The 16660-nt window shown below is 39.7% G+C and overlaps 1 protein-coding gene across 3 annotated transcripts in view; it reads left to right on the top strand.

The window, feature by feature from the left end:
* Positions 1-16660, top strand: part of ulk4 (unc-51 like kinase 4) — a 91451-nt gene that overhangs the window by 33229 nt on the left and 41562 nt on the right. For all 3 annotated transcript variants that reach the window (XM_034697892.1, XM_034697891.1, XM_034697893.1), the window contains exons 20-27: positions 1304-1465; positions 2242-2427; positions 4211-4338; positions 13757-13890; positions 14032-14153; positions 14313-14369; positions 15238-15289; positions 15400-15494. In XM_034697892.1, coding sequence (XP_034553783.1) covers positions 1304-1465; positions 2242-2427; positions 4211-4338; positions 13757-13890; positions 14032-14153; positions 14313-14369; positions 15238-15289; positions 15400-15494 — 936 coding nt within the window. The remainder of the gene's footprint in view (positions 1-1303; positions 1466-2241; positions 2428-4210; positions 4339-13756; positions 13891-14031; positions 14154-14312; positions 14370-15237; positions 15290-15399; positions 15495-16660) is intronic.

Genomic DNA, 16660 nt, shown 5'->3' with positions numbered 1-16660 from the left:
GTACAAAAATGCTGCAGTTATTTGTGGCACACAACAGTTAAGCATTGTAATGTTTTTGTTATATGTCAACTGCAGAGCCTTTCATGAGCATTATAAATTGTCACTGAGAAATTAATGTTTCAGCTGTTAATATGAATCTTCACCAAACCACAGTTAACTTAATTTATGAAAGGCTCCATTGTATCTCATATCTGGGGTGGGTAGCGTCTGCGTGATGTAACACAGTGAAACACAATAACAATCTGACAGAGGCAATCACTTCTCTTCTACTTCCTGTCTTTCTCTACAATGACGTTCCTGGAAAAACTCATTTCCTCTTCCACAGAGATTTCATTAGCGTGGCCCTATTGTCTGCACACAAACAACTCCCGACTCAGGCGAAGGTGTGGGCAAATACAGTATACACATAAGCATACACACTGACAGCCAAACACACTCACACATGCACACACACAGCCTCTCTCATTTTGTACCAAGATGATGTTGAGAGCTAATCTAATTGTCAGGTTGTGATTGTGTTAGCTCTTTGTTCATTTCTGCCTTTTGGTTTGTGACATTTCTCAGTAAACGAGTTTTGAGTGTGAAACTTCACAATGAACCAGAAAGTGTGTTGCTCAAAATAGAATACTGTTTTATATAGAAAAGTTTTCAACTCTGAGGACTTTGATATGCTTTGCTTTGTGGGTGCATGTGCACATGCACACATAGGACTGCTGATCTTTGCCATATTTGGCAAATAAACCATGTCTTATACGTGGTTGTTTTAGGGTTATGTAATCCTGCAGACTTTCCTTTAAACTTACTTTAAAACTATGTAATCGATATATGGTTTGTGTTGTCTCGTAGTGTAGGGTCACTACTCTGAGGGGGGTCACTGGGGTCAGTTTTGTAGAGTTGTGGTTGAGGTCTAAAATCCTCTGGAAGGTTTATTCTATGTGGACACCTGCATTGGGTTACCTAAAAACTAGCAAATAAAGTTTCCCATAGTTTTAAGATTTTGTAGTATAAGTTTTCTTTACAGTTTGTTGTTGTTTGCCATCTTGAAACAGGTGTTGTCAGTAGTTTTAGTAAGACATGCATTAACAGCACTAAAGTCTATTGTATTATTAATTGTTGTTGAAAGCATTTCCTGTGGAGATGACTGCTTGCTTCAAAAACAATTGCAAAATCCAGTTGTCAAATCCAATTTAAATCAGCTATTAATTCAGTAATAAGATATACTTGTTGAATTTACCTTGTTTTTGATGTTCCAAAGTGAATATGTTCGAATATGTTCAAATGTGTTTGTATGCTTGTCTTACAGGACGATTCCATCGTTCACCACATGGCTGCTAAAGCCATAGAGAACATCTCCACCTGTGTTTCTGGCCCCTCCCACCACCTTGTTACCCCAGAGTTAGGCTCCGCCCTCTGGTACCTGTTCACTCACTCCACTGTGGAGGCTGTGAGAGTCACAGCCATCTCTGTAAGTTCACATGCATGAAATCACAAACTTATAAACACACTTTAGGAATATATTGGAATTTTGCTGATGTCTGCTGATATTTCCAAACTTATTTCGGCCAATATCAATCCAAGTACATTGTTAGACTGTGGAAGCCTGCATCTTCCACCACGCTGCTCCACGTGCTAAGCTGATTCACATGAGGCTGGTCTCTGCTATATTTTCTTAGCTATGTTGAATGACTGAAGTGAAGGCTACTGACAGGTATTTGCTGGGGCCAACACTTTTCGTTCTTATTTTCAGATGCCTTGATGCTTAAGAACGACAATTCTTAAGATGAACAACTAAATTGGTAGTATTAAAGGAGCACTGTTTTGCTCTTCCTCCCATGCTTTACAAGTAATGCAAATAGTTGTTTGGCTGTCTGCTTGAAACACTTCAAAATACTTCCACACAGCCAAAATGTTGAAGCTTGTTGTTGATGTGCTTAAGCTGTCATTGTATGCGTGTAATTAATGCGTTGTCTTATCGGCCATAAATATCAGCTGAACCCTCGTATCAGATGCAGACTTGCTTAATAGCTTTTTTAAGCATTTATCTGCCAATACTGATATTATGCCTGTTAATCTGGAAAATATTTCTAATATCTATTTGGCTACGTCTACATCTGAAAACTGAACCATTGCCTGACTGTAAATCATGATACCTATGTTAATGGTGCAGTGGTTCTCTTTGTCAAGGTGCTTACTCAAAACCAGAGACAAGTGCAACATATTTATCTGTCTCTATGTCTCCAGTCTCTTTCTAGGCTCACCCGGGTGGTCCCAGCAGTCTTCTTGGCAGTGATTGACACATGTGGCCCTGCAGCTATTTTGGAGGGTGTAGGTGGAGCAGGGGCCAGGGTGCAGCAGCACCTGCTCTCTGCTATGGCTAGTGCCCTACTCACCTCCCGCATCCACACACACCGCGTCACACAAAGCAGGGTAAATATACTCATGAACTAGAATGACTGAACGAAAGGTGAACATGAATACATATAGATTACATTTCACAGGTCATATCATTTTAATTTTAAGTTTTTATTTTTTTAAGATTCCATTGAAGGTTTTGGTGTTCATATCAATAATGGGAAAGATTTAATTTCACATCATTTGAAAGGGAAAAGCCAGTAATGATGATAATTTACACAGGGACCGAGAAATGGAAACCCAACTGCCTGAGAAACAAATGAAACTCGCTTCTTATTTTGTAAATCTTCACTTCGTGCTTACTCTCTCTTCCTGCCTCTCTCTGCCTCTCTCTTTCTCTGTTTTTTCCTCCATCTCTCTGTTTCTTCCTCCATCTCTCTCTCGCTTCTTTTCTTCCATACAGTTCATGAACTCATGCTGAACTGTGCATGAACTAATTTGTCAGGAATTACTTACTTAATTTTTTATAAGACAGCCCATCTAGTGTGTGTGCAAAGTGCTAATCTTGGTAATGCAGAAGGGCTAAAATTGATTTGAAGGTTTTTAAGTTGGAGTCTGGCATTGGTAATTGACTCTGAACTGAATGTATTTGCATTGAGCATTTCCAATTTAGCACCAGAATACAAACTTAGTACTTCAACTCTGCTCTAATTATACACTGATATGCATTCACCCCCCTCTCGCTCCCCTCTCTCTCCCCCCTCTTTCTCCCCTGGCACAAAGACAGACAGTCCAAGAGTTTGTTTACACAGAACCCTATCTGTGTGTGTCTGTGTGTGCGTGTGCGTGTGTGTGTGTGTGTGTGCTTGCATGTTTGCGTGCATACAAGTGAGGGAGAGATTATGTGCGTTTGTGTTTGTGTGCGCGCTCGCTCGCATGCATGGAGATACACTAATTTGTAGAGTGTGTCAGTATCTGGGCTAATTGGCTGAATGAATGCGCTGCAGCCGTCTACTTCAGCAAAGCATTATGGGTAGTGGGGAGGGACTTATCAGCTAGGCACACACTACAGGGCTTTGAAATTAATTAACTTTCTCTGTCTCCCCATAAACACTCAGGCATGCACATTATTGCACATTAAGTCTCTCTCACACACACATGCACACACACACAAACACACACACACACACACACACACACACAAACACACACACACTGAGTCTGTGTGTCTATGGTGTTGGTGATAATGATAATGGTAATGAATGTTGGCCAGTCATACATTTTTCCAAACCGTTTCTGCTGCTGCTGAGTTTATGCAGAGTGAATCCTTGTTCTAAGTAGCTTTAGGCATTCAAGTTTGTTTGGAAAGTGTATGCGCGCGTTTGGTGTGTGTGTTTGTGAACTTCTATAGTGTGCTTGTGTTTGTGTGTGTGCATGTGATGTGTATGCATGTCATGTGATCATGTAGAGTCTGAGCTGATTAGGCTTAAGCCTGTTTGTTGTCGCAGTGACAGAAAATATAATTTTTTTTGGACACCTGAGGCCGAATGTTAAATTGAATATGTTCTTATTCATTTGAATATATTACATGGATACATTGCGGTCCCATCTTTTGATAAGATAAACTTAGAACAAAGTGCTGTATATCATGGGCAAACATTTTCACAGTTCATACTTTGCAATAAGCTCCTATATATGTTGACATATTAACATTTATATGATACTTTGCAGAGGCAAAGTCTGTTCCTGAATTGTATTTAAATTACAAAACATTGTACCTTGGACTGTACAACAGCAGAAAGCTTCACAACATGTCAGGAACTTTTGCTTTATTCATGTGTGTGTTTGTGTCTTGTAGGATTTGGTGTTGAAGGTGCTACGCTGTCTAGAGAGTCCCTCCACAGTAACAAGAGCCAAAACATTACTACTGATTCTACTGTTAATACAGGACAACATACCCACACTGCTTTGCTGCTGTCAAAACAGGTAAATACCCACTCACACCAACACACATGCACACACGGGGGTGCATACACACTCACACAGACACAAAGCTTCATCACAGATATTCCATGTAAACCTCTTACTAGACATATGCATATTTTTATTTGATTCAGTCAGCAAGCACCAGAAATCCGCTTACATATGTCACTTAATTAATTGATGGATTAATCTAAAAAATGGAGATAGTTGTTTTTATGCTGTGTTTTGTTTAACCGGTATATAACCACCAAGACATGATGACGTTAACCTTGAAGGAGGACCAAAGATTGGTGGTGCTAGCACTGCTAACATTAGCAACATTCAGGTATGACGAAGAAATGAGTTGCTGCAGAACATCCCATGTTGGAAGCAGGATAAATTACAAACATAATAACACAAACCCGTTGAGAAGGGCCAAATTGTGATGGTAAGGATAACTGGGTTAGAGCGTATCAAAAACTGCAGATCTCTGGGATGTCCTTGGATCTGCAGCAATCAGTACTGACAGGAAGTGGTCCAGGAAAGGAAAACGGTGAACCGGGGACAGGGTCGTAATCAGCCAGGACTCACTGATGTGTGTGGGGAGTGAAGGCTGCCCCATGTAGTCCGATCTAACAGAAGAGCTACTGGAGCTCAAACTGATGAAAAGTTAATGTTAGCTCTGTTAGAAAGGTGTCAGAATACATAGTGCATCACAGTTCATGGCATATGAGGCTGCGTAGCTCCAGATCAGTCAGGATGCTCATGCTGATCGTTGCCTGGAGGAACACACAACAACTAGTTCAAGGTGTTGACTTAGCTTCCGAATTCCTGAAATCTCAATCCAATCAAGTATCTTTGAGATGTCCTGGACAACCAAGTCCAATCCATGGAGGTCCCGCCTCACAACTTACAGGACTTAGAGGATCCAACGGCAGATACAACGGCACACCTTCTGAGGTCTGGTAAAACCCATGACGTAATGTCAGGTGGTCAAAATGTTGTAGCTGATCACATGTATGTCTAAGACATCCAAAGGTCTTCATCCTGTTTGCAACAGGTGAGGATTCATCTGTCAAGTATAATTTAAAACTGTTAATCAGTGGAAACACGGTTTAGCTGCACTGTACAGTTTAACATATAGATCCTGCTAAAGAGTGATGTGCCACTGATATCTTACAGCATAGCATGCATGATGTATCCTCATACTGACTGTGCTGAGTTTTGGACCAGTGAAGCACTCTCATAACTCCACTCAGTCTGTCAGACTGCTGGCTAATTAGTTTCTCTGGAATGTAGTAACTCATGTTCACAACAAACACCGAACTGTCAGAGAACAAAAAAATAGCTTTTGTGAATTCCATTTCAGGGTGGGATTCCCCTTTAATTATTTAGCTGCAGCTTTCCAAGTGTGCTGTCTTACTCAGCTACACTTTTTGCTAAACCTGAACCCCCTCAGATTACTTGTGTATGTGTGTGTGAGTGTGACTGTGACTGTGAGTGTGCGCATGTGCGTGTGTGTGTGTGATGGTTAGGGGAGATACATTTCAAATTGTTTTTAAGTTTTTTTTTAAATCTAGGGTTGGTAGCCACGGAAAACTAGCGTGAATTTGAATGTAGCATTTCCTCAGGACTCCGTCTAACCCCTCCCCCCCTCCCCTCGGAGCTCCTCCAAAACGACGCCCTGCTCAAATGTACGAGCGCTGCTAATTAGCGACCATATGATGGTGACTGATTCAAAACCGGTCCTCAGCGCATCGTTTGTGATTTGCACTACATCAACTCATGTCTCACTCAGCAGTAAGAAAACACCAAAACATTCTCATAGTGAAAGTTAAAAACACAAACATGAAATGTACGCTTTGCAGGAGGCGGGCAGAACGGCAGGACGGGATTTGATTGGTTTCATATTTTGGCTCCTGATGGCAGGGATTGGTTGGTGTTTTCCCAGGTTTACTCCGGCTGTAGATTATTAGATTATACTATACATTATGTATTGATTGCCATCAGGACATAAAGATCATTTTAACCAGTATAACAAAAAAGTGGATCTTAATCTGACTACCAACCCCAGCTTTAATACAGTATTCCCCCTTTTTAAGATCTTGACATTTGTACCACTCTGTATGTTTGTATTTGAGCTAGCACAATCCAACCATCATGTTTGTCCAGGATGGTAGATGACACACACCGCCTGTTTAAGAGCTGTTTTAGCTAGGTGACTAGTGTTGCCTTCTTCAAGACTTCTTCCAGAGAATTTGACTAAATTTCACAACAGGATTTATGTCATAGCTAATATATTCCAGTTGTGTCAAAGTTACATGCAATTGACAGTTGCCCTCTAAAGTGTGCTGACCACATTTCAACCATCTTGAAGCTCTTTTTTTATTTGGTTCAAAATGCAGAGCTGGCATTTTCAGGCACATAAAACTGGAGAGCGTTTTGGAAAAGCTGTTATTCTGGATTTGCCAATTCCATTTCTTTATGTGTGTTGAGAAAAAAACTTGATTTCGACATTTTGTAGCGTGGAAATGTTATCCATAAACTGTGTGAAATATTTATTGGATTATTAACCAACACATTTTGCCACACTTGTTTTAGTGAAGGGGTTTGATCTTAATGCAGATATCTCACATCCTGTTACTGCACTCAGAAATTGCCTTTCGACACATTTATCTGATATTTAAAGCTGACTCTGTGAAGAAGGAAGACTTCCTTCACAAAAATGCTGCACTGAAAGCACTTGTACTCTGTGTAACCTTTGCATTAACTAGCACAGCAGCTGAGGGAATGATAATATAAATGTATGTACCCTGGACATTCATCTTGGTTTGTGCTGCTGTATGGTGTAACTTAACTGGAACTTCAAATGGTTCGTTAGCTGGTTGTCCTGTGTTTCACCCCACACTAACTTGCCTGCTGTGAATGTGTACATCCCACATGATTAGATGCATATGCATGATGTATATACAAATGTACACTGCTAGTTCCCCTGGTAATTCATGGTCCGTTGGTATTTCAGTTTAAAATACAAACGGCCTAGATTGCTGACATATGGATCCTAATAGCTGTCTCTCTCCCATCTGTCTTTTCTTTTCTCACAATCTCTTTCTATTTCTCTGTTTTTTTTTTACTATTTTCTTTTCTTTTAATGTCAAAGCTCCACTCTTACACACTTTCTTTCTATCAGTCTGAGCAGTGATTGTCAGACATTTTGAATGTGAGCTCCCAGATTACATTTTACATTAAAGAGTAAAGTAGATGTAGTTATCAAAATTATTGACACCACAAGATATTTCCAAATTTTCTATCAGGCTTTTACCCGCCTAAAATAAAGTCCCTTTGATGGACCAAAGCAACACACCTCTTATTGACACCTGGTGGAGGTTCTGTCATTTCAGCAAACATGAAGTTTCCCCTTCCCCAATGCTTTTATGCACATGTCCTGGATTTATCCTGGGTGAGAAAAGTAGTAAGAGGGTTTGAGCTTGTATTAAGTTTATATCAAAACCTGACAATAGCATCATCATCCATGTCATTATGCATAGTAGATTCATAAACACTGTTATATTTCTCAATGCTACGCACAAAGGAAATAAAGAATAATTTTCTTTACATGATACACTACCAGTCAAAAGTTTGGACACACCTCATTCAATGGGTTTGATTTATTTTAATTATTTTCAACATTGTAGATCAATACTGAAGACATCAACACTATGAAATAATCTGGTTTTACCATAATCTGGATTACAACAGTAGTCAAATAGAGTTATCCATTGTGTACTAACCCTACCTCTGAACAACACAACTGATGGTCTCAAACACATTAAGAAGGCAAGTCATTCTACAAATGAACTCTTGACAAGGCTCATGTTAATTAGAAACCATTCCACTTCATGAAGCAGACTGAGAGAATACCAAGAGTGTGCAAAGCTGTCATGAAGGAAAAAGGGGGCTACTTTACAGAATCTAAAATATAAAACATATTCTGCTTTGTTTAACACTGTTTTGTTCATTCGATAATTCCATATCTGTTCATTCATAGTTGTGATGTCTTCAGTATTAATCTACAGTGTTTAACATAATTAAAATAAATACAAATCCTTGAATGAGAAGGTGTGTCCAAACTTTTGACTGGTAGTGTAAGTAATGTAGTTGATCCAGAAATCTTGGCAAAACCAAACACATGTTGTATTCATATTTTTAAGTTTACTCAATAGGGTTTGATGTTATTGTCAATGCATTTATGCACAACTTTCCTCTGCTTTATCTGCCTAAAATCAAAACCATATATAATTGAAGAAAATAAATCTGTGTGTTAGTGTCCTATAGAACAGCCTGCAGCAGGACATGGAAATAAAGCTTAGTACACAATATAATTCCCTCATTAAGGATCTTTTTGAATGGACAATTCTCCCTCACTTTGCTGTCTTGTGCCAAAGCATCATATAATTGATCTCCCCTTAGAATGGATTTGCTTTCTTTTATTTAGATATGCGAATAGCTTAATTCCTGAAAGTCTCAACACAACCTCATTTTACACATAAAACTAAAACAGAACAGTTATTTTTGTTTCTCCCTTGGTTTTTTTCTGTGCCTGTCTTTCTCTCTCTCACACTCTCTCTCCTCAAACTGACTCTTCCTCTTTTCGAGCTGTCAGAGTTGACCTGCCTGTCTCTCTCCCACCGAGCACTCTGCATGATTCAACCACACACACAGAAACACATCTTTCCCTCAGTCCTGCTCTCACCCAGGCACGTTGTGTTTAATTAGCTCCTCTGTGGCAGGAAAATATGTGTGTTAGCGCGTGTGTGTTTTTGTCAGTAGGAGATAACTTGCACGGGCCTCAGTGAGGAAGTGTCAAAATTGCCATTGGGAGTGGAGTGTGATGGCTTTCAACACATGCAGACATACACGCAGAGCTGGCCACTTGTAGGTCAGTTGTGCGTGAGTGCTTTGTGAGTCTCCCACAGTGAGTGACAGAGAGGCGGCAAGTTTGTCTCTCTTTATTTAGCAATCAGGAAAAATAGCTGTAAGACTGACAGAAGAAAACACAGGCAGGAGTCTAGCAGAGAGACAAACCAGCAGACAGACAAGAAGCAGGCATAGTGATACATACACACATGCATATAAAAGTACATCCCAATAAGTGTTTTACCTTTTATTCAAGGCCAGTGAGGTCAACAGAAAATGTTGACCATGTTTTGTTGAAAACCATTATACTTTTGAACCATAGACTGTATATAAAGTGGACGTCATCTCGCTCGGCTTGAAGTGAGGCTGCCACAAAAACTGCTCCCCCTAGTGGCTGGCTGCAGTATAGGTCAAAAACTCTGTCTCCCCCATTCATTTGAATGGGGCTGCGGTCAAACTTTAAAGGGGACATATCACGCTTTTTTTCATCAATATATATTGGTCTAAGAGGTCCCCAAAACATGTCTTTAAAGTTTATGCTCAAAAAAACACTTTGAAATCAGATTTTGGCATGCCTGAAAAGCCCTCTTCTTCATTCCTCATCAGAACACTCTGTTTTCTCTCTGACCACGCCCCCTCCGGAAGTGGATGTGCCTCGGCTCTCCAGCACGTTGATCTAATGTTTACATGTTGGCTGAATATACACGGCTGCTCAGAGATCGCGTTACTTCAACCCTCTGAATCTGATCCAGAATCTGATCCTGACGGAGAGGCGCCTGTAGCAGGACCTTTCTGAACGATTGGTCATAGATTTAGTGTTTCTTGTTGTTTTATTTATCAGTATGTAGACGTGTGTCTTGGTACACAGCTACGAACATGTAGCTATGTGGCTATGCTAACTAGCGCTAGCACTTATCCATGATAAATAAAAATCATCCACTATATCTTCAAATCTGCAGACGTGGGGAGTAAAACCGACCTCTACCAGAAAGGCAGCAGGACCTTTTATGAAGGATTGGTCACAGATTTAGTGTTTCTTGTTGTTTTATTTGTCAGTATGTCGACGTGTGTCTTGGTACACAGCTACAGCTACAGCTACAGCTGCGGCAACAGCTACAGCTACAGCTTAAGCTACAGCTAAAGCTACAGCTAAAGCTACAGCTAAAGCTACAGCTAAAGCTACAGCTAAAGCTACAGCTAAAGCTACAGCTATGAACATATAGCTATGTGGCTATGCTAATTAGCGCTAGCACTTATCCATGACAAATAAAAATCATCCACTAGATCTTCAAATCTGCAGACGTGGGGAGTAAAACCGACCTTTGTGTTTATTAAGACAGCCTACAACTAGCATGCCTCCCTCCTAAGCTCCTTGTTAGCACACATTTGTGCAGGTAATGAAAAACGGGGGAGGGATTCAGTATTATTTTATACAGTCTACGGGCTGAACAAGCTCCGAGCTCTGACTCCGTGACAGACCGGATATTGTTGTTACGTAACAAAAACACGGAAGTCTGAAACGGCTCGTTTCACACACATTTACAGAAAGGTGGAGAGATCAGAACAGGGGCAGAATGGATTTTTTTCATTCTCGGGGGGGTTTGTAGACATGCCAGGGAAACATATTTCAGGTAAAGAACCATTAAAAAGTCAATTTTGCATGATATGTCACCTTTAAAAGATAAATACACGTCGTACGAATGTTTCTCACATCCGTATGCTGTGGTGATATGTAGTTATTATTTGACTGTTTTGTGTTCAAGGCCTCTTTTTTCTGAAAAGTTTCTTTTTCGTTAGTTATTAGAGGTTAAAAAACAGGGTTTTACATCTGGGTTTACTTTGATTGACAGCTGCCGTAGAGAGAAACTTCGTAGGACCTCGGGACGCTACAATGTAGGGCGGGGCTTATTACCGTGGAAACACAAACTCCCTACAGCGCAGACTCTGGCTGCAGAAAATGTACAAGATGGCAGCTTTCTGGAACAGGATATTTTGGCTTCAAAACCGTACAATGGGAAAAGGCGGAGCGACACTGTCCATAATATATACAGTCTATGTTTTGAACCCAATAACTCAGCAATAGCTTGTTAGTATTGACATTATGAGCAGGTTATTGTAGCTGATTTTTGCATTTATTTTGGTTCAGTGATTCAGATGCAGTTAACATGGAAGGGAGTAGAAACTGAGCAATTTTGTGGACTTCAGCTTGGTTCACAGAGCAGTTATGCTTGTTTGAAAAACACAAAATATAATTATGCTTGTCTTTATTTTTTCGTCACCTGATGTTGTAGGATATGGAGTATCTTGCAGGAAGCTCGGCTTTAACCTTGATACCGTTTTAAATGTTTATGTAGTAGACCTTCATGGACCATGGCCTTAACTTGTTCATGCTTATGTTCCCTTATGAGTCAAAGTCCCTCTTTTTTATTGCTTTAATTGTGAGTTATTTTCAGTTCAATCAAATGTGCTTATTTTTGGACCAACACCTCAGAGAATTCACTGAGCACAAGAGAGCTTACCCAAGAACTACCTACCTTCAAGGTCTTTTTGTAGAAGAATTTCAACATTTATAGAAATGTAGAAGTGACAAAAGCCTGTTGGTTTAACATATTATATACAACAACAAGGAGGTCATAGTGGTCAAGAACTTTGTGTGTTTTGGGATTTATAATAGCCACAGAGCTGTTTTGGTCAAGCTTTCCTTTGCACTAAACCGTGACAATAAGGGAAAATCCAGTAATCACTTTGCACTGAACCCTTGATAAAGTAACATTGGAGTGCTGGATTCCTTGTAAGTGTAAACTCTGAGAGTTAATCTTTTATGCATCTTTATGAGAAAAAAAGACAGCATTAGTAATTCTCCACTGTGCCTGCACCATTGCCACTCTAAAGCTTAGGATCAATATGTGTTAACTAATGTGACCTCTCTAAATCTCTCTGCATGTGTCTGCATTCAAACTGTTTCCACACACACATGTGGGAGTGTGTATGTGTGAGTTATAAATATCAGTTAGCATTGGTAACATTTCTGCTCTGTTCTGAATTTGTGAATAGAACATTATTGATTACTGTTCAATATAAGCAGTCTGACAAGAATAGAAATGTCCTTAAACCCAGGGCTTCTCTGTCTCATTTCACCCTTTTTATGGATCTTGTCAAAATGTTACAGCTCCTTGACAAAAGTCATCATATTAATGTTCCTGTGTCATTGCATCATTTAGTCGCTGAGTTGTTGCTGTGAGCCTCTCACCGTGAGTAGAGCTGCTGAATTTCATGACAGGCTAAAATCTGTCAAAGTGAAACTAAGTCCAGCATCCTTCCCAGTGTTTGTAACAGGGCTGTGCGATACAGACCCAAAATAACACCTGGATATTGATGTGAGTTTAAAAGGATCCCATACTAACTGTGAACTACAGCTGAAATAAGCTGATCCACTGTAAGTGGTTCTTACTTTTACTTCTCTCTCTCAGTTTATTTTTAATCAGTTCATTCCCCATAAACTCACAAATGGCCAGATGAACTCTCTGAGCAAAACACTGCATCCTCTGCCACTTGTTGAGTTGCCTCGCTTTGACAACATGCCTCCTGGTGTTGATTGTTGTAGCCACCAGTCCCATTGGGCTGAGCTTCCAGCTTGTGAGGGCATCCTGCAGGGCTTCAGCTCTGTGCTTTCTAGTGTGATCCTGGGGAAAATAGCTGGTTTGGAGACAGGCACTTTCCAGCTCCCAGTGTTAAATGAAATGTAATGTCACACTCATTTGGCTCACAGGTCCTGGTGGACCACATATCAGCGGTCAGCGTGAAGTGAGACACTTTTTTGGAGCTTTGCGACGTGGCTCTCTGACTTCAGTGTACGTTTTTGGCAGAACTTTTCTTGCAGAGTAACTGTGAGTAGGAAACTGGTACCTTAGGTCAGTGGTTTTAATCCGTCCTGTTGCACAGCTGCAACGGGGAACCCTTTCTTTAGAAATATGGCAGGCCACTGCCTTGGTAATATTGTTCCACCATTTTTTTTTTTAATTCTGCAATGTAGATTCTTTCAGTGCAGAAGGCTGCGAGGGCTTCGTGTTCTGGGTTGCAGCACGCAGTTTTACACACTTTTCATATTACACTTTGTGGTGCTGTTTTCAGCATTCTCTACAGAATACGTAATTCAACTGCTGGTTTGAAATTTTAATTAGATTAATAATTGAGACAGTGTTTTCATTTTTACTAACAAGATCCTCTTTGGCAGCACTGTGCCCTTCTTGCTGATGTGAGTCGGGGGGCTTTTTATTTTCTGTTTAGCTCAGAGGGAGGAAGGCCGGGCAGGATGAAGAGGTACACACAGCGACAAGAACAATGAGTGAACTATCCACTCTAAGGAAGAACAGAATAATCTTATTCTAACACAACAAACTTTATTGATATAAACGGTCTTGTCTTGTTTGAAAATATACCAATATATCTTAATTACCCAATACATCATCCAGCCCTTTCATGTATCAGAAATGCTACATAGATTCTGTGATGTGTTTCTGTCTAGGCTAGTGATGTACCTGGAGAGAGACCTCCGCAAAGCCACTCCCCTCAGAGAGAACCCTGGCCAATCAGGATACCTGTCCCAGTGTATGGATGTACTGACTGTGTATCTGACCAGCACTGCACCTCTGATACTGGGTACAGACAGATACACACACGAACACACACACCCACACAAAAATCCATACATATTTAGTGTCTACATTTTTTGTGACTTGGAAAATTCAATTTTCATTCCTTGTCATCTCCCCTTGTGTTGTCTGTTGTCTTTTCTTCTAGAGGACGTCTTGTGTGCATTACAAAGTGTGATTGGGAGAAAACACCCTTCTACAGCTCAGAGCAGACAGCTCAAACAAACTTTACCAACAATGTCGGTGGTGCTTGAACTTGTTTCATCACAGGTAATATTGTCTTAAAGGAGCTTTCTGCATTGTTTGCTTTTATTGTTAAAGTAATTTTACCTGCAAGATTACCCACAGGTTAGGGTACATGTCTGAAGAAGGTGCTGTGACTCTGTTGTCCATCCCGCCTCCCTTGACTGACTCTCTCTCCTTTCACAGGTCTTTAGATCTCACATCGTTACTGCAGATTTTCTTGCTAAAGTTGGATTGCTGCTGGTAAGTGCACAGCAATACACTTTTACCATCAGTAATGTTTAGATAAGGACTCTCTTAGGTTTAAATAATCATTTTATTTCAGAAATACTTTTAATGCTATTAAATATTATCTTAAAGTAGATATTAGAGATAATAATCAGGAAAATTATTGTTTTAAAGTGCAATGGCAGAAAATGAACACAGGGCTTAAACTGAAATTGAAATCAGTTTAATCTCAACAGTTCTAATAACTTTACCAAAACAAGAGAGTACAGAACTCATGGCAGCATGCTACTTTAATGCAGGTCAAGGCTGACCCTTTTCACCTAAATAGAATCAGTGGGGTTAATCAAAAAGGTGTTCTACCTTGCTTTATTGAAATTAATCGAATCGAATAGATGAAATTCAGGAAATTATTGGACACTTAAATAGAATGCCTGATAAGTGATCAGGCAGAAATATAAATTGAACTGTGAACATATTATTGAAACATGTTATTTATTGTTTTTCATCTTTTTCTAGCTCCTTGGATATTTTCTGTTGAGGGTGGGGGAGAAGCATGTTTATAATGATTGCTTGTTTTTGACCAAGTTTTCAGTGCCAAAAAACAGAAAACATACCATTAAAAATCTGTTTTAGTTATACAGCTACATCTGAAAAATGTCAGATCATCAAGACAGTAATGGGAGTTTAAAAGTAGCACTGATACCCATTTTATATCTTTAGAATTAAGCCTGGGAGACATGTTTGAACAAGATTCTAAAACCAGCACAAGGTGGTCGTTAAATGTTTAAATAAAGCAGCTCTTAGTTTAGTAATTAAAACTGCTTTACCAAAGTATTACTGTATTAATCTCATATGTCACATTTATCCTCCTTTTATCTGACAGAACTATATCACCTCCATAGAGTCCAATGAAACAAACCTGTCCAGTGCTTTAGGTAAGAACTTCCTTTGTTACAATATTGTGTTACACAGTTTCAGTGTATTTCAGAAATTACAGTGTCAGAGACAGTTGAGTGTAGCTGAATGAATTTTGATTCCCTGTTAGGATCTGCAGCGTGTGAGGAGTTGATTAGGACATCTCTTTCCATCGTGGAAGTACTAAGTCAGCATCATGCTCTCATCACTCCACAGCAGAATATTGTAAGTGTGCATACAGAAACACGCAACCAACTTCTGTGAGAAACACAAGACGGGCACCTTGTGATATTCAATAAACAGCTTCACATTCCCTCTAATGGGACTAATGAAACGTCCTGTCATCCTGTTATTCTGTTACATTTCTGGAAAAGTAAGATTTCTATTAGATTTTGTCATTTTGTCAGGATATTTGACGCCAGGTTTTCATTTTAAAAAGCCTTCTGAACATTAAAATGATATTAAAATGATCAGTTCTATGTTTAAGTGTCTCCGTTAATATTTAATACGTTTTCTCCATCTTAGTAGTAGTTGTAGTTTTTAGTTTGTATCATCCAGAGTTTGTCTTCCAGTCCTCTAAACCTGTCTATCAGTGGGCAGAGGACAGAGGGTCGTTTTGAGTGCTTTTAGGCAGACACTAATCAACTATTGAACTGACAGAGAAGCATCTGATCTGTGTGTGTGTGTGTGTGTGTGTGTGTGTGTGTGTGTGCGTGTGCCTGTGCGTGTGTGTGCGTGTGCGTGTGTGTGTGTGTGTGTGCGTTCCTTTATGTGTGTGTGTTTAAGTGTATGTAGCTGGGAGGGGACGGTGAGATTGTGTTTAATGACTATTGACATATGGAAGTGGAGAGCAGCAGGAAGCAGACAGGATAGATGGAGAGAAAAGAAAAGAAATGAGGAATGGTGGAAAGGAGCAAAGAGGGAGCTTTCTGGTACTGATAGTCAATAACACAGGAAGACACTTTAATTACCAGCAGCCAGCTCAGATTAACTTTTATTGCGCGCTGGACAAGGACACACTGTTGTGTTTGAGTCAATTTGCATCTTATCATGCCTGTAGCAAAGAAAAGTTTGCAGAAAGTTTTGGCTTCACCTTGTTTTCTTTTTTCTTTTTTTCACACAAGCCCGTTTCACTTTATGTGAAATGTGAAATATGTCTCCAAACAACTGAGCCATGTAAGCCTTTACACTTTAAATTAAGAAGTGATGGGGAGAAATTTAGAAAGTGTTCAAGTTGATTAAATGTGTCATTGAACTGTGTTATTGAAAAACAATTAAAACACTTTATAGGCTCTACAGACCTTTAACTCAGACACAGCTACAGAATAAATACTACCCTTGGAGTTTCTTCCAAGTGCACATTACCATGTTGTAATGAAATACAGAGGTCC

This window comes from Notolabrus celidotus, chromosome 12 (genome assembly GCF_009762535.1).
Source record: "Notolabrus celidotus isolate fNotCel1 chromosome 12, fNotCel1.pri, whole genome shotgun sequence".
Taxonomy (NCBI): Eukaryota; Metazoa; Chordata; class Actinopteri; order Labriformes; family Labridae; genus Notolabrus; species Notolabrus celidotus.
Note: the sequence above shows the minus strand (reverse complement) of the source record. Positions and strands in the feature narration are given on the sequence as shown.